Source organism: Aulonocara sp. 'chitande type north' Nkhata Bay, linkage group LG5 (assembly GCF_057382095.1).
Source record: "Aulonocara sp. 'chitande type north' Nkhata Bay isolate Kocher_YH1m ecotype deep benthic linkage group LG5, A_spYH_male_GT1.1, whole genome shotgun sequence".
Classification (NCBI taxonomy): domain Eukaryota; kingdom Metazoa; phylum Chordata; class Actinopteri; order Cichliformes; family Cichlidae; genus Aulonocara; species Aulonocara sp. 'chitande type north' Nkhata Bay.
Genome location: NC_141348.1, coordinates 10,432,674 through 10,450,574, shown reverse-complemented (window position 1 = coordinate 10,450,574; position 17,901 = coordinate 10,432,674). Strand labels below are relative to the sequence as shown.

General features: G+C 39.2%; 1 protein-coding gene across 5 annotated transcripts in view; it reads left to right on the top strand.

Annotated features, from left to right (window-relative positions):
* cdk18 (cyclin dependent kinase 18) overlaps positions 1 to 17,552 on the top strand; it is a 77,559-nt gene extending 60,007 nt beyond the window's left edge. For all 5 annotated transcript variants that reach the window (XM_086291250.1, XM_086291248.1, XM_086291252.1 and 2 more), the window contains 8 exons: positions 617 to 740; positions 1,128 to 1,248; positions 2,060 to 2,157; positions 6,070 to 6,175; positions 6,608 to 6,650; positions 6,737 to 6,827; positions 9,949 to 10,026; positions 12,195 to 17,552. In XM_086291250.1, coding sequence (XP_086147376.1) covers positions 617 to 740; positions 1,128 to 1,248; positions 2,060 to 2,157; positions 6,070 to 6,175; positions 6,608 to 6,650; positions 6,737 to 6,827; positions 9,949 to 10,026; positions 12,195 to 12,229 — 696 coding nt within the window. In that variant the 3' untranslated portion in view covers positions 12,230 to 17,552. The remainder of the gene's footprint in view (positions 1 to 616; positions 741 to 1,127; positions 1,249 to 2,059; positions 2,158 to 6,069; positions 6,176 to 6,607; positions 6,651 to 6,736; positions 6,828 to 9,948; positions 10,027 to 12,194) is intronic.
* The last annotated feature ends 349 nt before the right edge of the window (positions 17,553 to 17,901 follow it).

Sequence of the window (17,901 nt, the reverse complement as noted above, 5' to 3'; positions counted from 1 at the left end):
TTAATTACGGTTAAAGGGATCGTGATCGTTCCACCTTCAGTCTTTGTGGGGAGCTTGCCAGCAGCTGGCCGCCTGGAGGGCTTTTTATGCTCCTGCAAAAAAAAAAAAAAAAGTGGATCGAAATACATGTTGGTGCTAACCCTAACCCTAACCCTTAAAACAACGAAACTATAATTAAAACTTTGTATGAATATTTCAGGGAGAAGTAGTTTTAAAAGACTGGCTAATTTAAAGTGGAAAGAAATATTAATATATAATCTTTTTATAGCACTTTTTAAGGCGTGGTCGATTTGTGGCTCTAAGACCAATAGTGTATGCATTTTTCTAGGACCTCCCAGAGGTTAAATTAGCATAACGGAGAGAAGAGGATGCTGTTTCTAGATGCTGTGCACATGTTCACAGACCTTTGACCTTGCTTTGTGAACGGCACGGTGAACTGTGTTCACAGAGGGTGATTTGTGGAAGTGTCATTTTTATTAAAGATTGTTTTGTTTTTATCTTTTCTTTTGTTTTAAATCTTAACTATTACACAACTACTGCAACTCTTTTTCTCCTCAGATTGGTCCTGTATTGTTGTTCTGGTAATTACATCCTCCTTTCATGTTTCTGTCTGCAGATCTTCATGTTCCAGCTGCTGCGTGGTCTGTCCTATTGTCACAAGAGAAAAATCCTCCACAGAGACCTAAAGCCTCAGAACCTGCTTATCAATGATAAGGGCGAATTGAAATTAGCTGATTTTGGTAGGAAGGAGAACAATAACAAACACACAACAACATGCACACATTAACAAGTGAACTTTTGTGAAGGAAACGACACGTTTCTGGGCATGATCACTCCCCAGTTCTATTTTACTGCCACTCAAGAGATCGCCTGTCCTAATTACTTTAGCACCTTTACTTCCTGTATCCTAGCAACTGTGCCCCTCACTCTGAGTTTTCACAGTTTTCTGCTGGAAATGGGAATTAAATCCACCAGTACTTTCTGACTGCATTTCAAAAGTTTTAAATAAACACGGGTAATGTGCGGATAGCGGAAGCTTCTCTTTACCTGCTCACAGTGTGTAGATGATGGACTTATGATATTTCACTGTGCTGTTACTGAGGTCCTGTGACTTGTGTAATGTCCAGGTCTGGCCAGGGCCAAGTCCGTCCCCACTAAGACCTATTCCAATGAGGTGGTAACGCTTTGGTATCGACCTCCTGACGTGCTGCTAGGCTCTACAGAATATTCCACACCCATCGACATGTGGTAAGCAGGGGACAATAGACGTTTCTGTTGAAGGGCCGTCCTTACATTTTTCCACATCAGTCACGGTGCACACTGACCTGCTTGGCTGGAAACTAAATTTATTTATTTATTTATTATTTATTTCCACCAAAAGTGCAAAAGTGTAGGAGCTCCGGGCCGCTGCGTCTGTGCGCGCCGCCATCTTGGTACATGGTAAATGCTTGAAACACAGCTAGAAGTGTACTTTAAACCACTGAGCTGGTCAGGAAAGGAATTGGTGCCGACCCTGGTTACAGTAAAATCCTGTTACTTGGTGAAACACTCAAATATTCTCGAGGGCCATCCAGGATTTCCATGACTCAGTTCTGTCTATTAAAATGTCACAGGTTGTTAGCAGTGAGGTGAGTCACTAGTCATACAAAGGGGGCGTGCATTCACTTTCCTTACGTGTTTTTGCACACGGTTTGCTGTGGTGAGAACACCCCCACAGCTCTGCTAAATCAGAAATATAAATGTGGCTCTCTAGCAACACAGCAGCCTTTTATGAGCACATAGAGCTACATACACTCTCATCAGACTGCAGGATGCCTCTTCACCACGCCATCCTGTGTGGAACAAAAGGCTGGACTGTGCCCACTCACTGCATACTAGTTTGCACTTACAATTAACAGTCTTTGAAGTGTGTGTGTGTGTGTGTGTGTGTGTGTGTGTGTGTGTGTGTGTGTGTGTGTGTGTGTGTGTGTGTGTGTGTTGAACTCAACCTCACTCAGAATTTTTATACCTAACAGCTCGTCCTCCTCTGTGCCTCCTTATCTCCGCCTCCTTCTCACAGGGGCGTAGGCTGCATCCTGTATGAGATGGCAACAGGTCGTCCTATGTTTCCTGGTGCCACTGTGAAGGAAGAGCTACATCTAATTTTTAGGCTCATGGGTAAGAAAAACATTATTCAAATGTAAAGGCCATACTAAAGTATATTACAGCAGCGAGAGACAATAAGTAAAGCTTTAAGTCGTCTTTATCCTCGACCAAGTTTAAAAGTCTTAGAGGACTTGGCCACTACATTTAATATTTCATTTCTATTCCAAATATTGCATATTCAGAGTTTGATGCAGCTCATGTATGTTCTACATTCAGCATATTCTGCTCTGAATTGTTATTCTGAAGCATTTTTATGGAGAGAAATTTGCCTCAAAAGGGTTCCAAATGCGTACGGTATGATCCACCAAGGGCGTAATTTCCAGGGCAATCAGACCCAGGCAATCCCCCCCCCCCACCCATTAAAATTATGGATTATCTTGCATAAATAGGCTGTTGATTTTCTTTACTCGTTTCAGTTATTACCAGCAAAATAGTTGCATATTTAATCATCTGGGAATTTACCCAGTGTGATTCAGTCCACACAAATGTGAAGCAACTGGCCACACATGAAACTATTTTACATCCAAACCTGAATAAATAGTCATTATTTATGCACAAATTACACACAAGTTCAGTTTCATGAATTGGATAAATTTCTCTTTCAAAGAGCTTTTTAAAGCTTTGTCTAAGACTACGTCTAACCTCTCTCCCGCTCACAAAACTTTGCATGCTTGTGCACCAATCGCCTGATATTTACAGGTCGCATCACGTGCCGACGTGGGGTTTTGAGGCCACAAATTCCACAAAACCACCCAGATCCACAAATACAAAATCATCCGATTCGTAAAGTTGAACTTAATAAATAAATTGACTTCCTTATGCATATACAAACTGCTGCGTCTTTATACAGTACTGTGCAAAGGTTTCAGGCAGGTGAGAAAAAATGCTGTAAAGAAGGAATTCTTTCACAAATCGAAGTGTTAATCATTTATTTTCATCAATCAAAAAAAATGCAGTGAATGAACAAAAGAGACATCTAAATCCAATCAGGATTTGGTGTGACCTCCCTTTGCCTTCTTCTAGGTGCACTTGCACAGTTTTTGAAGGAACTCTGGTGGTAGGTTATTCCAAACATCTTGGAGAACTAAGCACAGATCTTCTGTGGATGTAAGCTTCCTCACATCCTTCTGTCTCTTCGTGTAATCTCAGACACACTCGATGATTGTTGCCGTACCATCACTTCCAGTACTTCCAGTTCTTCTTTACACTGAAGATAGTTCTTAATGACTTTGCTGTGTGTTTGCGGTCGTCGTCCTGCTGCAGAATACATTTGGGGCCAATAAACAATCATTTATATTTCTGAAAGCATTCTTTGTTTACACCATTTTTTCACACCTGCCTAAAACTTTTGCACAGTCCTGTGTGTGCCATACACAAAGCTGCCAACCAACATTTTATAAGGCCGGGTACAAGCACATCTCCCAAGAGTAAGTTAGTATAGACCTGAATATCATTTGTGCATGTTGTTATTTTAAAAACATTTATTTAATCCTTGAGATCATGAGCTCATTTTTAGGAGAGGCCTTTGTACAAAGCACATGTAACAATATGGACAGGCACACTTATGTAATACAAAGATACATGTTCACACATAAATGTAACCTTTTAAAATGCTCTAATGAAATAATAAAATGCAGCTCCATGCTTTTTTCTAGTTTATCGTGTTCATAGGCAGCAAAGGTTTCCATCCACTTTGTTTCAAGTTCAACGTAACTGAGAAGAAGAGCTGATGTTAACATGAGTGCAGAAAAGAACCACCTGTGAAAACACACAAAAACCCCACCAAAGGCAGTGTTGGGCAAGTTACTTAATTATAGTTACTAGTTACTTCTTCAAAAAAGTAACTGAGTTAGTAACTGTGTTACAATATTCTAAAAGTAATTAATTACTTGAAAAGTAACTATTGCATTACTTAAAAAAAATGTTTAACCCTCTGGGCTCCAGGGTATAATTGGCCATTTTTAACTACTTTTGATGTTCCCTCCACATTTCACCTTTAAAAACTATTTATTTGCTTGTTTGGTCTCATTCTTTTCAGCACAACCTCACGTGTCTGAATTTACAGTTATGTTTTCATTTTGACTGTATTACCACAATTGATCTAAAATCAGACAAAAAACATAAAATCAGAGTAGAAAGAGTTATATTTTTACTGTAACAACCACAAACATGTTTATTGAATCATATTTCATAACTTTAAATGCAAATATAAATTGTCAATTTTAAAATCCTATTTGTGCCACTCCAAATATTTCTGTCCACTATAAAGGAGAACATCACAGCCTGATACCTGCAGGCCTGACAGCAGCAGGTGTGTCACTCCTGTTTCTACCTGGAGACAGCAGTCGCCTCATTGTTCTGACACACAACACAAAACTATCCACAACACTCACACACTAACTACACAAGACAACACATTAACTACAAACTACAAACATGCTAAACGTCACAAATCCCTCACATCTCAAAACTCACTCTTTCTCTCTCTTTTTCTGCTCTCTCTCTCGACGTCACTCCTAAAACTTCCCATTTTTTGTTTTTTTTTGCTCATAAGCAGAGAGTGCTCGCTGTGCTGTCATTAGACAGTAAATGTGACGAAACTATTGAGGAAAAAACACACGTGTATATTATTTATGACTCTGGTTTTACGTGGACTATCAACACAATTTATAAACTGGTATATATCACCTTGTTGCTTTGTCTTTAAGTGGTCATGTGATTGGCTTACCATGACTTCCTCAGTCAAACAGCAGCACTCATGTGATTGTTTTGCCCCCTGAGCTCCAGGTGTTGTGCAGTGATCATGATTACCGTCCGCGGGAGCGCGCAGCTGCTTAAAGCTGTAATGCCCAGATTACTTACAGCTGCTTCCGTGCAGCTGATATAAGATGCGGTAAGATGAACACAGCTTCAACCGTCTGTTTGTTGAAAAATAGTAACGGACCGCATTTTCTTATTAGTAACTGTAACGGCGTTGTAATGATAGGAATAGTAATTAGTAGGAATAGTAATTAGTTAGATTACTCGTTACTTAAAAAAGTAACGCCGTTACTTGTAACACCGTTATTCCCATCAAAGGTAATCGAGAAAAAAATGTAAAAATTGAATAATAACTTTCAAATTTACATTTTCTCAAATTTACTCTCCTGAAGTCTCACAGAGAAGACAATTCTTTCCATAATAATGATTCCATAAGTAACATTCAATCCTCAAAGACCTGGGGAGACACAAATAAACATGACGCCACAGGGCAAAGTAAAACTAAACACATTAAACAAGAAAACACTAAACTCTTCAAAATAAAACAGGAACCATGGAGAGACGTAGACATGACAACACAAGCCTGACAATTAGAACATGGAACACGCTGAGAGACGGACACACAGGCATAACTGAAAAGTAAAAACACTGAGGACAAGACAGACTACAAAGAGGACAACAAAAGACTTCAGGAGTTATAGATGAAACAAAAACTAGAATGAAACTCAATTAAATTCTAACTAATAATAACAACCAAAGAACTAAACATATTTCTAATATAACACGAGGAATCAAAAATGCAAAATAAACTCGGTCACAGACCCAGCGCCTGACAATTTCTTTGAGCAAGCCATCATTAGCAATAATATTTAGCCTTGTTTCCAGAGATTGTTGATCCATTTGTTAGTTCCTGCAAATTTTTAATAATTTTTTTTCTTGCCCAACTGTGCTTGAACCCCAAAAGTGTGCCCTTTAATTCCCTTCCATCTTCTACTGTAGTTTGCATTGCACCATTATTTTATTGGTGTCTATTCAGTAACGATTCAGTGAGCTTAATGCTTGTCTTGCTCCTGATTTAGATATAGATCAGCTCAACATTTGTATGAAAATGTTAGGTGGCAGTGTCCTCTGATCAAGTATTTCTTTTGTTTCTTTGCCCAACAGGCACTCCGGCAGAGGAGACCTGGCCTGGTATCAGCAGTAATGAGGAATTTATGTCCTACCTCTTTCCTCAGTACAGACCTCAAGCTCTCATCAACCATGTGCCCCGGTAAAACTCACAATCTTCTCTTCACTGCCTATTCACTGGCACAAAAAACAAGCTAACATTTGCTGATTAGCATCACATGCAGAATAATTGCTGATGCTGGTATCAGTTTGCTTGCTTGTTTTTTGTTGTTGTTTTTTAAAGGATGCAAAACATTTTTGAAGAAAGTAACTAGTTTTTGAGCCATCACATTGATAATGGTAACTTTATTTGTCCCCAATATGCTCATGTTGTTGTCATGTTTCAGGTCTTACATAGTTAACTGAACTCAAAGTTAATTATGTCAATTCTAAACACAAAATACAATACAGTATAAAAATGTTATTCATTGTTTACAGTAGTAATATGTATTTAAAGGCACAATTAGTGTCCTTTACAGAAACTATTTCTTGCAGCTAAACTCATTATACAGTCTGAACTGTTTGTGTCCCTAAGGTTGGACCCAGAAGGGATTGACCTGCTGTCTGCTCTGTTGCTGGTAACGGACCACACATCCACACTCCTGGTTATGAGGACCTAAATATTCAGACTCACCGATGAGCTGTTTTTATCTCATGATTGCAGTATGACACCCGGAGCAGACTCTCCTCTGAAACCGCTCTACGTCACCCCTACTTCCTGAGTTTGGGAGACAACATTCATAATTTGGCAGACAGTAAGACACACACACACACACACACACACACACACACACACACACACACACACTAACAAAGCATGAATGCTGATGGTGCTTTGTACTAAGTTAAAGTACTAAACTCAATATTTGTTCTAATTACTGTAGGCAGGAATGTTTTTACTCTGTGTGTGGATAGTATTTTCCTGCTGCTGTATTATCACTCTTCAGAAACAAATGTCTTTTCCTGCATGTCAGTTTGTCTTTTCATAGCAGCGTATGACCAGTGTGTAGCTAATTTAGTTAATTATTGGGGGGACACCCGTAGATGAACCTCTCCACAGCCTGCTCTTCAACATTGTTGAAGCAGTGTGGGGTCATCTTGACAGAGAACAGATTTGTATATATTTGGACCAACTTTGTCTTATAGCATAGTGATTAACATTTCCTTGTCAAGCAAAAGGTCAGTTGTTCAGTTCCAGCCAGAGACAGAAATCCCCTTTGGGGTCGAATGAGAATCAGAAGTATCCAGTATGAAACTCCTCCAAATGAAGCATGTGAAGCTGCCCGCACTGGCAACCCCTTTGTGACAAGGGAGGACCTAAAAATAAATTCTCCTGTTACTCAAGAGGATAAGTGACTTTGCCCTTTGCTGGGCTGAGAGAGGTGCCAGCTGCAGCCTGAAACCTTCACAGGGGCGTGGGTTTCTGGCTGGGCTTTAATTTCTTCTGGTCTTCTGTAGAGATTATTGCCACTGTAACGGTGTGCCACCAGATATGCATGTACCATCGCTGGGATCTGAACCTGAAAGTGCAGGTAGTATATGAAGAAGGTGAACTCCTTCCTTAAACACAAGAAGAGTGCAGGTTCACAGCTTTGTCATACCATCTCACAATGATGTCGTCCTGCTTTTCTCTGATGTCTAAAGAGCCTCTTCCCTTTTTCTTCAAATCTTTCTCATCCATTGTGTTGCAGTCTTTTACTCTGCTCATTCAAACTTTTCATGTTATGTTTTGGATTCCTCTTTTTTTCGAGTGTTCCACGTGTAAAAGGGAAGAAAGTAGTTTTCTGCAAAAACCTTGTGATTTTATTTTTCCTGCTGGAAGAGCTGAGGCCATTTTTACACAGCATCTCCAGATTTACAGGGAGTGCAGAATTATTAGGCAAGTTGTATTTTTGAGGAATAATTTTATTATTGAACTGCAACCATGTTCTCAATGAACCCATAAAATTCATTAATATCAAAGCTGAATGTTTTTGGAAGTAGTTTTTAGTTTGTTTTTAGTTGTAGCTATTTTAGGGGGATATCTGTGTGTGCAGGTGACTATTACTGTGCATAATTATTAGGCAACTTAACAAAAAACAAATATATACCCATTTCAATTATTTATTTTTACCAGTGAAACCAATATAACATCTCCACATTCACAAATATACATTTCTGACATTCAAAAACAAAACAAAAACAAATCAGCGACCAATATAGCCACCTTTCTTTGCAAGGACACTCAAAAGCCTGCCATCCATGGATTCTGTCAGTGTTTTGATCTGTTCACCATCAACATTGCGTGCAGCAGCAACCACAGTGTGTCTTGTTCAGTGGTGGTCGTCTTTCAGCCTTTCTTACCTTGGCCATGTCTCTGAGTATTGCACACCTTGTGCTTTTGGGCACTCCAGTGATGTTGCAGCTCTGAAATATGGCCAAACTGGTGGCAAGTGGCATCTTGGCAGCTGCACGCTTGACTTTTCTCAGTTCATGGGCAGTTATTTTGCGCCTTGGTTTTTCCACACGCTTCTTGCGACCCTGTTGACTATTTTGAATGAAATGCTTGATTGTTCGATGATCACGCTTCAGAAGCTTTGCAGTTTTGAGACTGCTGCATCCCTCTGCAAGATATCTCACTATTTTTGACTTTTCTGAGCCTGTCAAGTCCTTCTTTTGACCCATTTTGCCAAAGGAAAGGACGTTGCCTAATAATTATGCACACCTGATACAGGGTGTTGATGTCATTAGACCACACCCCTTCTCATTACAGAGATGCACATCACCTAATATGCTTAATTGGTAGTAGGCTTTCCAGCCTATACAGCTTGGAGTAAGACAACATGCACGAAGAGGATGATGTGGACAAAATACTCATTTGCCTAATAATTCTGCACTCCCTGTATTTGTTCTGGATTTTCTGCCCCTTGTAACAACAAATCAATGTAAAAAAACACACAAATACTTTGTCCTGTACGTCTCCGCATCTTGAAAATCCATTGTTGAAGCTTTGCTGGCATGTTAAATGTTTTTTAAGTGAATCAGCATCAGGACTTTCAGGAATCTGTCTCAACACATCACTTCACAAACAGCAAAGCGCTTTGCCTTCATCTCCCAACAGACTCGTACACTGGGCAGCTGTACTTATCCCATGTGCATGTACATACCCAGAATTTGCTCAGTTTCCTTAGGAATTTTGTTTAATGACTTTCTTCTTTCCACACACTACACATGTTTATTTGTTCTGTTGTTGTTGTTTCTTATAGCATTTCGTATTCACAGAATTTACAAGATGCATGTATGGTGCTCAGACAAGTCTGTCGTCTGAGTCGTCCTCAACACATTCCACAAATTCAACATCTCAAAGTCAGGATGTTTTTCTTTTTCCACTGATACTCTTTCCTTTGCACTTTGCCTCTTGCTGAGTGCTTCGAGGTCAGTTGGTGTGTGATCTGGACAGTTTAGGTGTGACATGTGACAAATACTGGATGAAAATGGGACGCCGTCCCACAAAAATGTGTGACCAAGCTGGTGATCAGCATGAGGAGGTTGCAGCCTGTGTCAGCTGTGTATGGTTCCTCCACATGCTACTGAAGGCCTTTATTGTTAAATGAATACATTAAATTGTCAATACAGTAAACACCAACAAACAGCACTCAACAGCAGAATAACTGTTTGGTACTGACAGAGAAGCTTTAGCAAGGTTTTCATGGGAGCAGCCCACATTCAGTGCTCTACTCACTCCTTACAAATGTGGCACCATTTCAAGGGCAACAAAGTCTCTCCAGTTGTTTACGATTTATTGTGAAGAACTATTACTATAGAGCAAAGGAATAACTGACCAAACAAAAGTGTCCTTACTTGCTTTGCTACGTTTGTTCTCCACCTGCGTTACAGCTGCTTCAGTGTTTTCTCTCAGAGAGGTGCAGCTCCAGAAGGACCCAGGACACCGCAGCTCAGTATTCCAGCCTTTAGGTAAGGGATCTGACCTCAGTGCAAAATCTGGCCACTTGTTGTTCACATAAGTAACATTTATAACATTCAGTCTTTGTGTTTTCTTCATATTGGTCACAAGAGAAAAATTTCCTTCATTGTTAATTTATCTGATTCTAAAAAAACTACTTTGTTCTTGAAATGCTGAGGTGTCTGCACATGTACTTTGTCAATTAGCAAAGCACTCTGAGAGGCCAGCGTGCCTTGTTTGTTTATTCTAATGCAGTAAAATTGCCACTCCAAAAACTCTCAGGGGAACTGAAAGACAAGTAAAAGTAATAAAGCCCTCTCTACTTTTTCATTTCCTTTTCTTTTATTGGAAAGTAGGCTCAGCTATTGTGAGATTTCTACTACTCTTTAATCAAACTAATTAATGTTAGGTTGAGAGATTCCTTTGAGGAAAAAAACATGAGTCATTCTTTCTTTTAAAAATTGCTTTAATTTGTTTGAATTAGTCAATAGGGCTGTTCGATATAACGATATATGTCGGATGACAATATAAAAACATCTATCATTTCATTTTACGTTATCTGTCTGTGAAGGTTCTCAGTCATCCAGGTCATCGTAGTCAAAGGAGCTTGCAAAGAAAAGCGTCTGGACTTCTTTAAGTTGTCCCTTTTGTCCCTCTGTGGGGGGTCACTCCCACTAGGTTTATATCTGGGACTCTCCACCATTTGACCTTAGAACTGAAGAAGCTTCTCGGATGAGAGGTGAAACGTCTTCAAGCAACTTAAAGAAGTCCAGACGCTTTTCTTTGCAAGCTCCTTTGATTTTACGCTATCGTTTGTTTCGTGGTGTCGAAACTGTTTACGGCAATATTTTTTCATCGTTCTGATGGTCACTGTAGTGGCTAAATTAATTCCTTAAAGTTCTCTCTTTCTCTTATATTTAATATAACCACACTACAGACGGACAAGCGCCTGTTTTTATGTGTTGTCGTTAGCAACAAGAATGGTAACACCATCGCGAGTCCGCTTGTATGTTCCACATAGACCTTTCACAATAAAGCTCAAGATCCTGTTGAGACTTTTCAAAATAAACTGAATCACGTGAAAGAGCAGATTATTTACGGATGAGAAGCAAAAAAGAGCCGCCAGGTGCTAAAAAATAAACCTTAGACTCAAACCTTAGAACAGGCTTTTTCCCCGCAGCACGCCGTGTAATAAATACTCACAAAGAAAACTGCGGCCGTTACAACTTATGTCTAAAAATGTATCGTTTCATGCATCGGTTAACCCTCCTGCCATCCTTTAAAAAACTCACACCCATCACCCTAGGGACCATTCTCAGCCACGCCATAAAAAGACCATATATCCATATTTTATTCCACTTTAAATTAGCCAACCTTGTAAAACTACTTCTCCCTGAAATATTCATGTAAAGTTTTAATTATATTTTCGTTGTTTTAACCCTTCAAATCCCAGTGTTATTACATGAGCGCCCTGTGTTATAAGCCCCAAAAACCAAAAAACGAAACTAAATATTTCCACAAAAAACCAGTTGAAGTAATATGTGATTGTCATTATAAGTAGGCCTTTAGATGGACCAAAGATTGGCACCAACATACATTTTGACCTGCCATTATTTTTTTTGCATTTTTTTTGCAATTTAAAAATTAAAACTTCAAGGCCCTGAGTCTTCATTGACATCCAAGAAAAGAAGAAAAAATAAAATCATATGATGATAATTTGGGGTTGAAAAATAGCGTTTATAATGGAAGTCAATGGGCAGAAAATGGTCCCCAGGGTGATGGGTGTGGGGATTTCTGCTGCTCAGCCATTTTAGGCTGATTTAAGGAATTCACACTGGAATATTAACATTGACAGGTAAAAACTATCCTGTGGCAAGTTTGGTTATATTCCACTGAACACAGTGGAAATGGCAGCCATTTAACACATAGCAGTGGCACAAAAAGGTCCCAAGAAGGCAGGAAGGTTAAAACACTTGACTCCAGCTACATGACGCGCAGCTGGAAACACTTCACGCAAGTTGAGCTGCCCGAGATTCACAGAATTTACAGAAAATGTTACATTTTTGTGATTTATATCGTTATCGGGACGATAGAATTCTTATATCGGGATATGAGATTTTGGTCATATCGCACAGCCCTATTAGTCAATGCCAACTACAAGTGTCAACTTCAATTACAGGTCGAGGAAAGAACCGAAGACAAAGCATCTTCTAGAGGTCGTGGAGAGGATGAAGAGAGAAGACGGCGAGGAACTGCCTTTTCAGATCACAACACCAAGGCCATCGCAGCTCAGCACATTCACAGCATGTTCACCTGCACGGACAAACACGCACTCATTTCCATGGCAGCTGACCGTGGAGGCACACAGAGTTTCTGGAGACAAACTTGTATTGCACTTGAAATACCTTCTCTATTCATACATATTTGCACACATTTGCACAATCAGCTACACTGAACATGCTGCCGTGATGTAACTGGACACACGAGAGATTCATCCTCCCGACACGCACATGCATTTCAGCCTAAGAAGAAACGGAGCACTAAATGAAACGCTCTGCTATGCTATACTTACACAGGCCTGCTTTACATAGTGTTCAGAGCACACCCAGGGTTCTAGCCATTCAAAGTAGCTGCTATCACAACTGGAACAATGGATACAGTTGCAGGTGTGCGTGTCTTTGCCCTAACAGAAATGCAAGTATTGCATTATGTGTTGAGTTTGTTCCAGGTCAGTTGGTTTCTAAATTATTTTCTGGTTTTATCTTACAAAACTTATGGTCTAACACTGATATGTAGCTTAAAGACACAGTTTGGCAACCAAGGACCCTTATGAATCCTAATTCTTCTCTCAGCTCAACAGTGATTCACCAGGGATTTGTAGTTTGAGGACAGGGTTAAAACTTATACACCACCACTACCCACAGAAAAGGCTGACCAGAAACCAAAGAGAATAGTCACATTTTTTTCTGTTACTTGGATTATCGATTTTGTGATGTAATTTGTTTAAACATTGTGTAAATATATAGTTAATATTTTATTGTCACACAAGATGTTCATATCATGTTTTTAAGCCCCTTTGCTTTGCTAATCTGAAATTTAAAAAACTGTAATGTTAGATAAAACTCTGGGTGCTGCTAGGCACTTGCTCAATAACGGAATCGTATGCATTTGCAAAGTGTTTTGGCGAACTGATGAGGCAAAAACATTATGTGGCTGACAGAAAAACACTCAGTAAGGCTTCATGGTCATTCATTACTTTGCATAATGTGACAAGCTATGCATAATGTGCATTCACTAGTGACGGTTAGCTATCCCAGCTAGCTAAAAACTTATTCCAAATCCCACTGACATTTGAAATTATGCTAATAGCTAAAAGTTTATTCTGGAAGGGCATCTTTTAAAATGGCACGTTATAGGCACACAGATATTAAATTAGATATTTGAAGACTGATATAATATTATTGCTCAATAATCAGTCTGTTTAACAGTGCAGGGTTGCATGGAAGTTTTAGCATGTAGTGGTCAAACCATGTTCAGTTTCTGTGTTTACTGTGTGTTGCAGAAGGCGTTGATGCTCTCTTGGCTTTGTAATGAATATATACTTGTAGGTGCTGCTTTCAGTCTTGTGAGGTGCTTCTCTGCACCTGCTCACCTGACCAAGGATTCAGCACGGCACTAATCTGAAATGCAGTCGCAATTTACTTACACTTTGACAGCACAGTAAATGGGTTTAAATGGTGTGAGTTGCATTTGACGGTGGATTTTTACCGCTCAAGTTTATGAAAAGCACCTGTAGAATCGGAAAGTTAACTTTAAGTGTTATATTATCGAAGTATTAGGGTTGCTAACAACAACTTAAGATATTTTGTTATTAAAATATTCTTATAGGGAAACCCACAGATCCAAAATCATTTTAAAATTCACTCATGGTCATTTTTAATTGAGTATGAGCCTCTGTCCCATAGTTACAACTGGAGGTTCAGCTCTTCATGAACAATATGGCAACCGTGTTGACACAATGGTCCAATGAACCAAGCATTGCAGCATCTACATGTATATACCTTATCTCAACTGTTGTTATTGAACAGAATGGAATCGGATGTATTGTGATATTACCTCCGACTTTCTTAGGCCCCAGTGTGGCAGCTATGGGTTACTGTTATCATATAACAGTCTTGAAGTTGTAGGCATAGCGTCACACTGCTCATTTGCAGTACCTCTGCCGTCACGTAACAACCACTGAAGCTACCATAAAATCTGACTCCGTTGTGAATATAAACCTGGAAACTGGATAGACTCGCCTCGCTACAGTGCCCGTGTCTCCTCGTTGTGGGGGTAACATTCCTTACAGTGTTAACAGCTGACTTTCACACCAGTTTGTTGAAGTTGCCTTAGTAAACTGTGCATGATATTTTAGCTTGTGAAGAAATTATATTTGCTTCAGTGTATCCAATGTGCTAGGAGGCATTTATTTTGTGTATGTAAATAACTCACTATGGGTGTATGTATTTTTGTAGTTTCCTATTTGCACAAGCCGGAAGTGTCCTCTGAAGCCTGTTCCCCTCCCTTTGTGTCTTTCCTTACACGGTTCCAAAGTATGACCCCATATTTTACCAAACCCCCCATTCCTAAACCAGTGAATGGAGAAAATATGCCCTGTAGGTACTTTCTAGTATCAGTTTAATAGGGGTCACCACTACCCTAAATAATTTGCACAGCCTGTTGTTAGAGAGCAGCTTTTCACAGTAGATTCACTAAACAAAAGCACATACAGTGAGAAGTACACTCATCTGTTAATAGACAGGTGAGAATTTCACAACTGTGTTTTTAATAGTTCCCATGTGATCATTTGAGCCAAGAGCTTATGTGTATGTCCTGTTCAATGAATATTATCTGGAGACAAAAGTGATAATGGCTTTTGGATATTGATACTCTCCTCTGTCCTTAATTTGCTCTAACATCTTGCCTGTCCTCTTCCTTCTTGTTCAGTGCTGCTGAGGTATCCTCATTAACACCTCTGAGGTGTTGAGGCAACTGAGGTATTATTAATAGTTTTAGATGCACCGTTTGGTGCCCTTGGACACATCATCAGTGATGTAACCTGAGGTCATGGGGGGTTTCGGGTCTCTCCATTGAAAAAGAAGATAGGCATTATTTTGTGACACGTTCAAAGTCTAAGTATGTGATCTGTAGTAAAAAGGTCCATAAAATATGTGAAAATCTCAAAGACCACTGTACTGGGACCACTGGTCACCTCTGAGCTAAAGCGGTACTGAGTAAGCACTGGTTTTGAAACTTTCAGGGTGGTGCTTACACCGCTGAACCTTGCAGATATATTAGTTTGTTTTGTCTGTAGTTACCAGCCCGGCTGCCTTTGTAAGAATTCAGCTCTGTATGTATGAGAGAGACATGAAAAAGTCCCTCCTTCCTGTTTTTTTTTTTATCCTTTTGCATATCTGTCACACTTACAGGTTTCAGATCACCAAACAAGTTTTAATATTAAAATATTAATATAATATTTTAATATTAGACAAAGACTGATCCAAACCCAATGTAAGGTTTATGTCACAGCTTGCTAACAGTATCAATAATTACAGTTGTTTCTTTAATGCTTAATCCACCAGTTTGTGCAACATATTTAATCAAAATCATATTTTTAATACTACAGTGTAGTAATTGTCATTATCTATGAACTTTCAAATTTACTATTATACATAAATCCAAAAAAATAAAATAAAAAGCACATCATTATTATTTTTGTATTAAGATAAATAAACTAAATTGTTATAATTTTTTTCTGATATTCAAGTACAAAATTAGTTTTGGTGGTTGAATGCTACACCTGATTGATGTCTGATTAAAGTCCAGTGTCGGCTCAAATTTGAGTATAAAAACATGAATTCAGTAATAAATAACAATCACATTTTTAGTTTTAAACGTGTTTTTAACAGATATCTAAAATATCTGTTTTCTAGTTTTTATGAAAGGTGGTCTAAAAAATTGGTAAGCGCTCTCCATACAGTAAATAGATACAGGAAGGCAACCCAGCAGCCTTTGTAAGGCTTTTGGTTGGGAGACCAGTCATTGCATTTTGAGCAGAATGGCTCTAAATCACTGCTGTGTATTCCAGACAACCCATGTGGTCGTGCTTTAAACTTGCATTCTTTCCTAAGGCCAGCTGTGAGCAAGTCCTCTAGTTGCAAAAAGAAGTCCAGTAGAAGTCTGTTGTTTAAGCCTGTGATCTCAGTAAACACTGTCCCCGTCAGCCTATGCTAGTTCATGTTCTAAATGATGGTCCCTGCTAAAGTGAAAAGGAAGAGCAAAGCTGGGAATGCTGTAAGGCTGTGACTGATGTGTTGCTATTGTATAAGCTTCACGCATTACAATAACCTGAGGATTATGATGGACTGTGAAGTGGATGGGCTACTATGTCACTGGCATTCTGGTGTACATGTGAGTCTAGTTTTAACAGAGTAACTGATGTCACACCATGTGGTATAGGTTGCTAATGGTGGATGGCTGTGTGCTGTTTTATTGATGTCAAGGACAGTTTGAGGTCATCCTGGCTGCTAAAAAAGACCAACCCTTGATTTTTATGTTGCAGTATTGGGTATTGCTGCACATCTAATGTGAACAGTCTCACAGGCTGCAGTAGTTTTAACATGCCAAATGAGGCGTTGAGTGGGGATGGCAATTCCAAGAGGCTGTAAAAGCCTTTTTGGGTGAGTGTAGATATGTCCTAATGAAATCTACTGCCACTCCAGTTGTATTTTACTTAGCTTGAATAGATAAGTCAATCCACAGATTTACTGGCTATGTGTGCTCTCTATCCAAGTGCAAACAAACAAATGTCACTTTAAAGTGCTCATAGAGGACAGCAGTAGAGAAGCAGAGAGCTGGGTCCAAGTGTCCTTAAGTCAAGCAGGTGCTTGCTGAGCACCGTCAATGGGGTTACGCTTGTATATGAGTGAAGAGACAGACGCCATTCAAATTTTTTTCTACCTCTACAAGTGGGTGAATAGAATAATGGTACAACCATCCCAACCTCTGTTCACCTGTCAGCGTGTTAGAGCAAAGATAGACACCGAGGAGAGGAATTCAGGGCCCACCTGCAGGGACTTCAGATGGATGTATCGCTGTAGACGTTACACTTCCAACCTTCCCCTCCTCCTCCCTCAATGGCAGAAGTATTACTGTGTGTTTAGTTGTGGTAAATGAAGCTATTTTAAATATTGTAATAAAGAAAAAATAAATAATATATGTATTTTAACAGATGTTCTCATTTTTCTCAGTGAGTTTTATGATGTTAAAAAAAAGCGGAGCTCTTAAAATAAAAATAAAGAAAAAAACTGTAGATGACGTCTAAATGTTTTATAAACGATGAGTTTAGATTTTGTATAAGATGTGATATTTTGTGGGATTTGTCTACACTGTTATACAACGAGAAATTGAATGTACTGTGACCGCCATAGGCATAAAACTGATTGAATAATTGCTCACTTAATGAATCAATAAACTGCCGAAATTGTGGAGAAAACTGGTTCCAGTCTTTTTGTGTACGTTTACCATAATGCTGCTCTTGGTGGACACGATACCAAGGAGAAGAAGTAGTAACTCAGATGAACACAAGGTGGTGCTACTGGACAACTACAGGCTGTTTTTGCTGGATGAATGAAGAGAATACAAGGACAGTGACAGCTCCAGTAATTTCAGTTAACAACAATTAAACTCAGTTGTTATTATCAGTTAAGGTAAATATTGGAGGACCAGAGAACTGACTGTGACAGATAAACAGGTCCAGAGAGTGTCAGTGTCACAGGCATAATGAGTTTGTAGACCTGTAAACTGCGGCAGGAATTCAAAGAGTTGATTTAAAAGAAACAAAG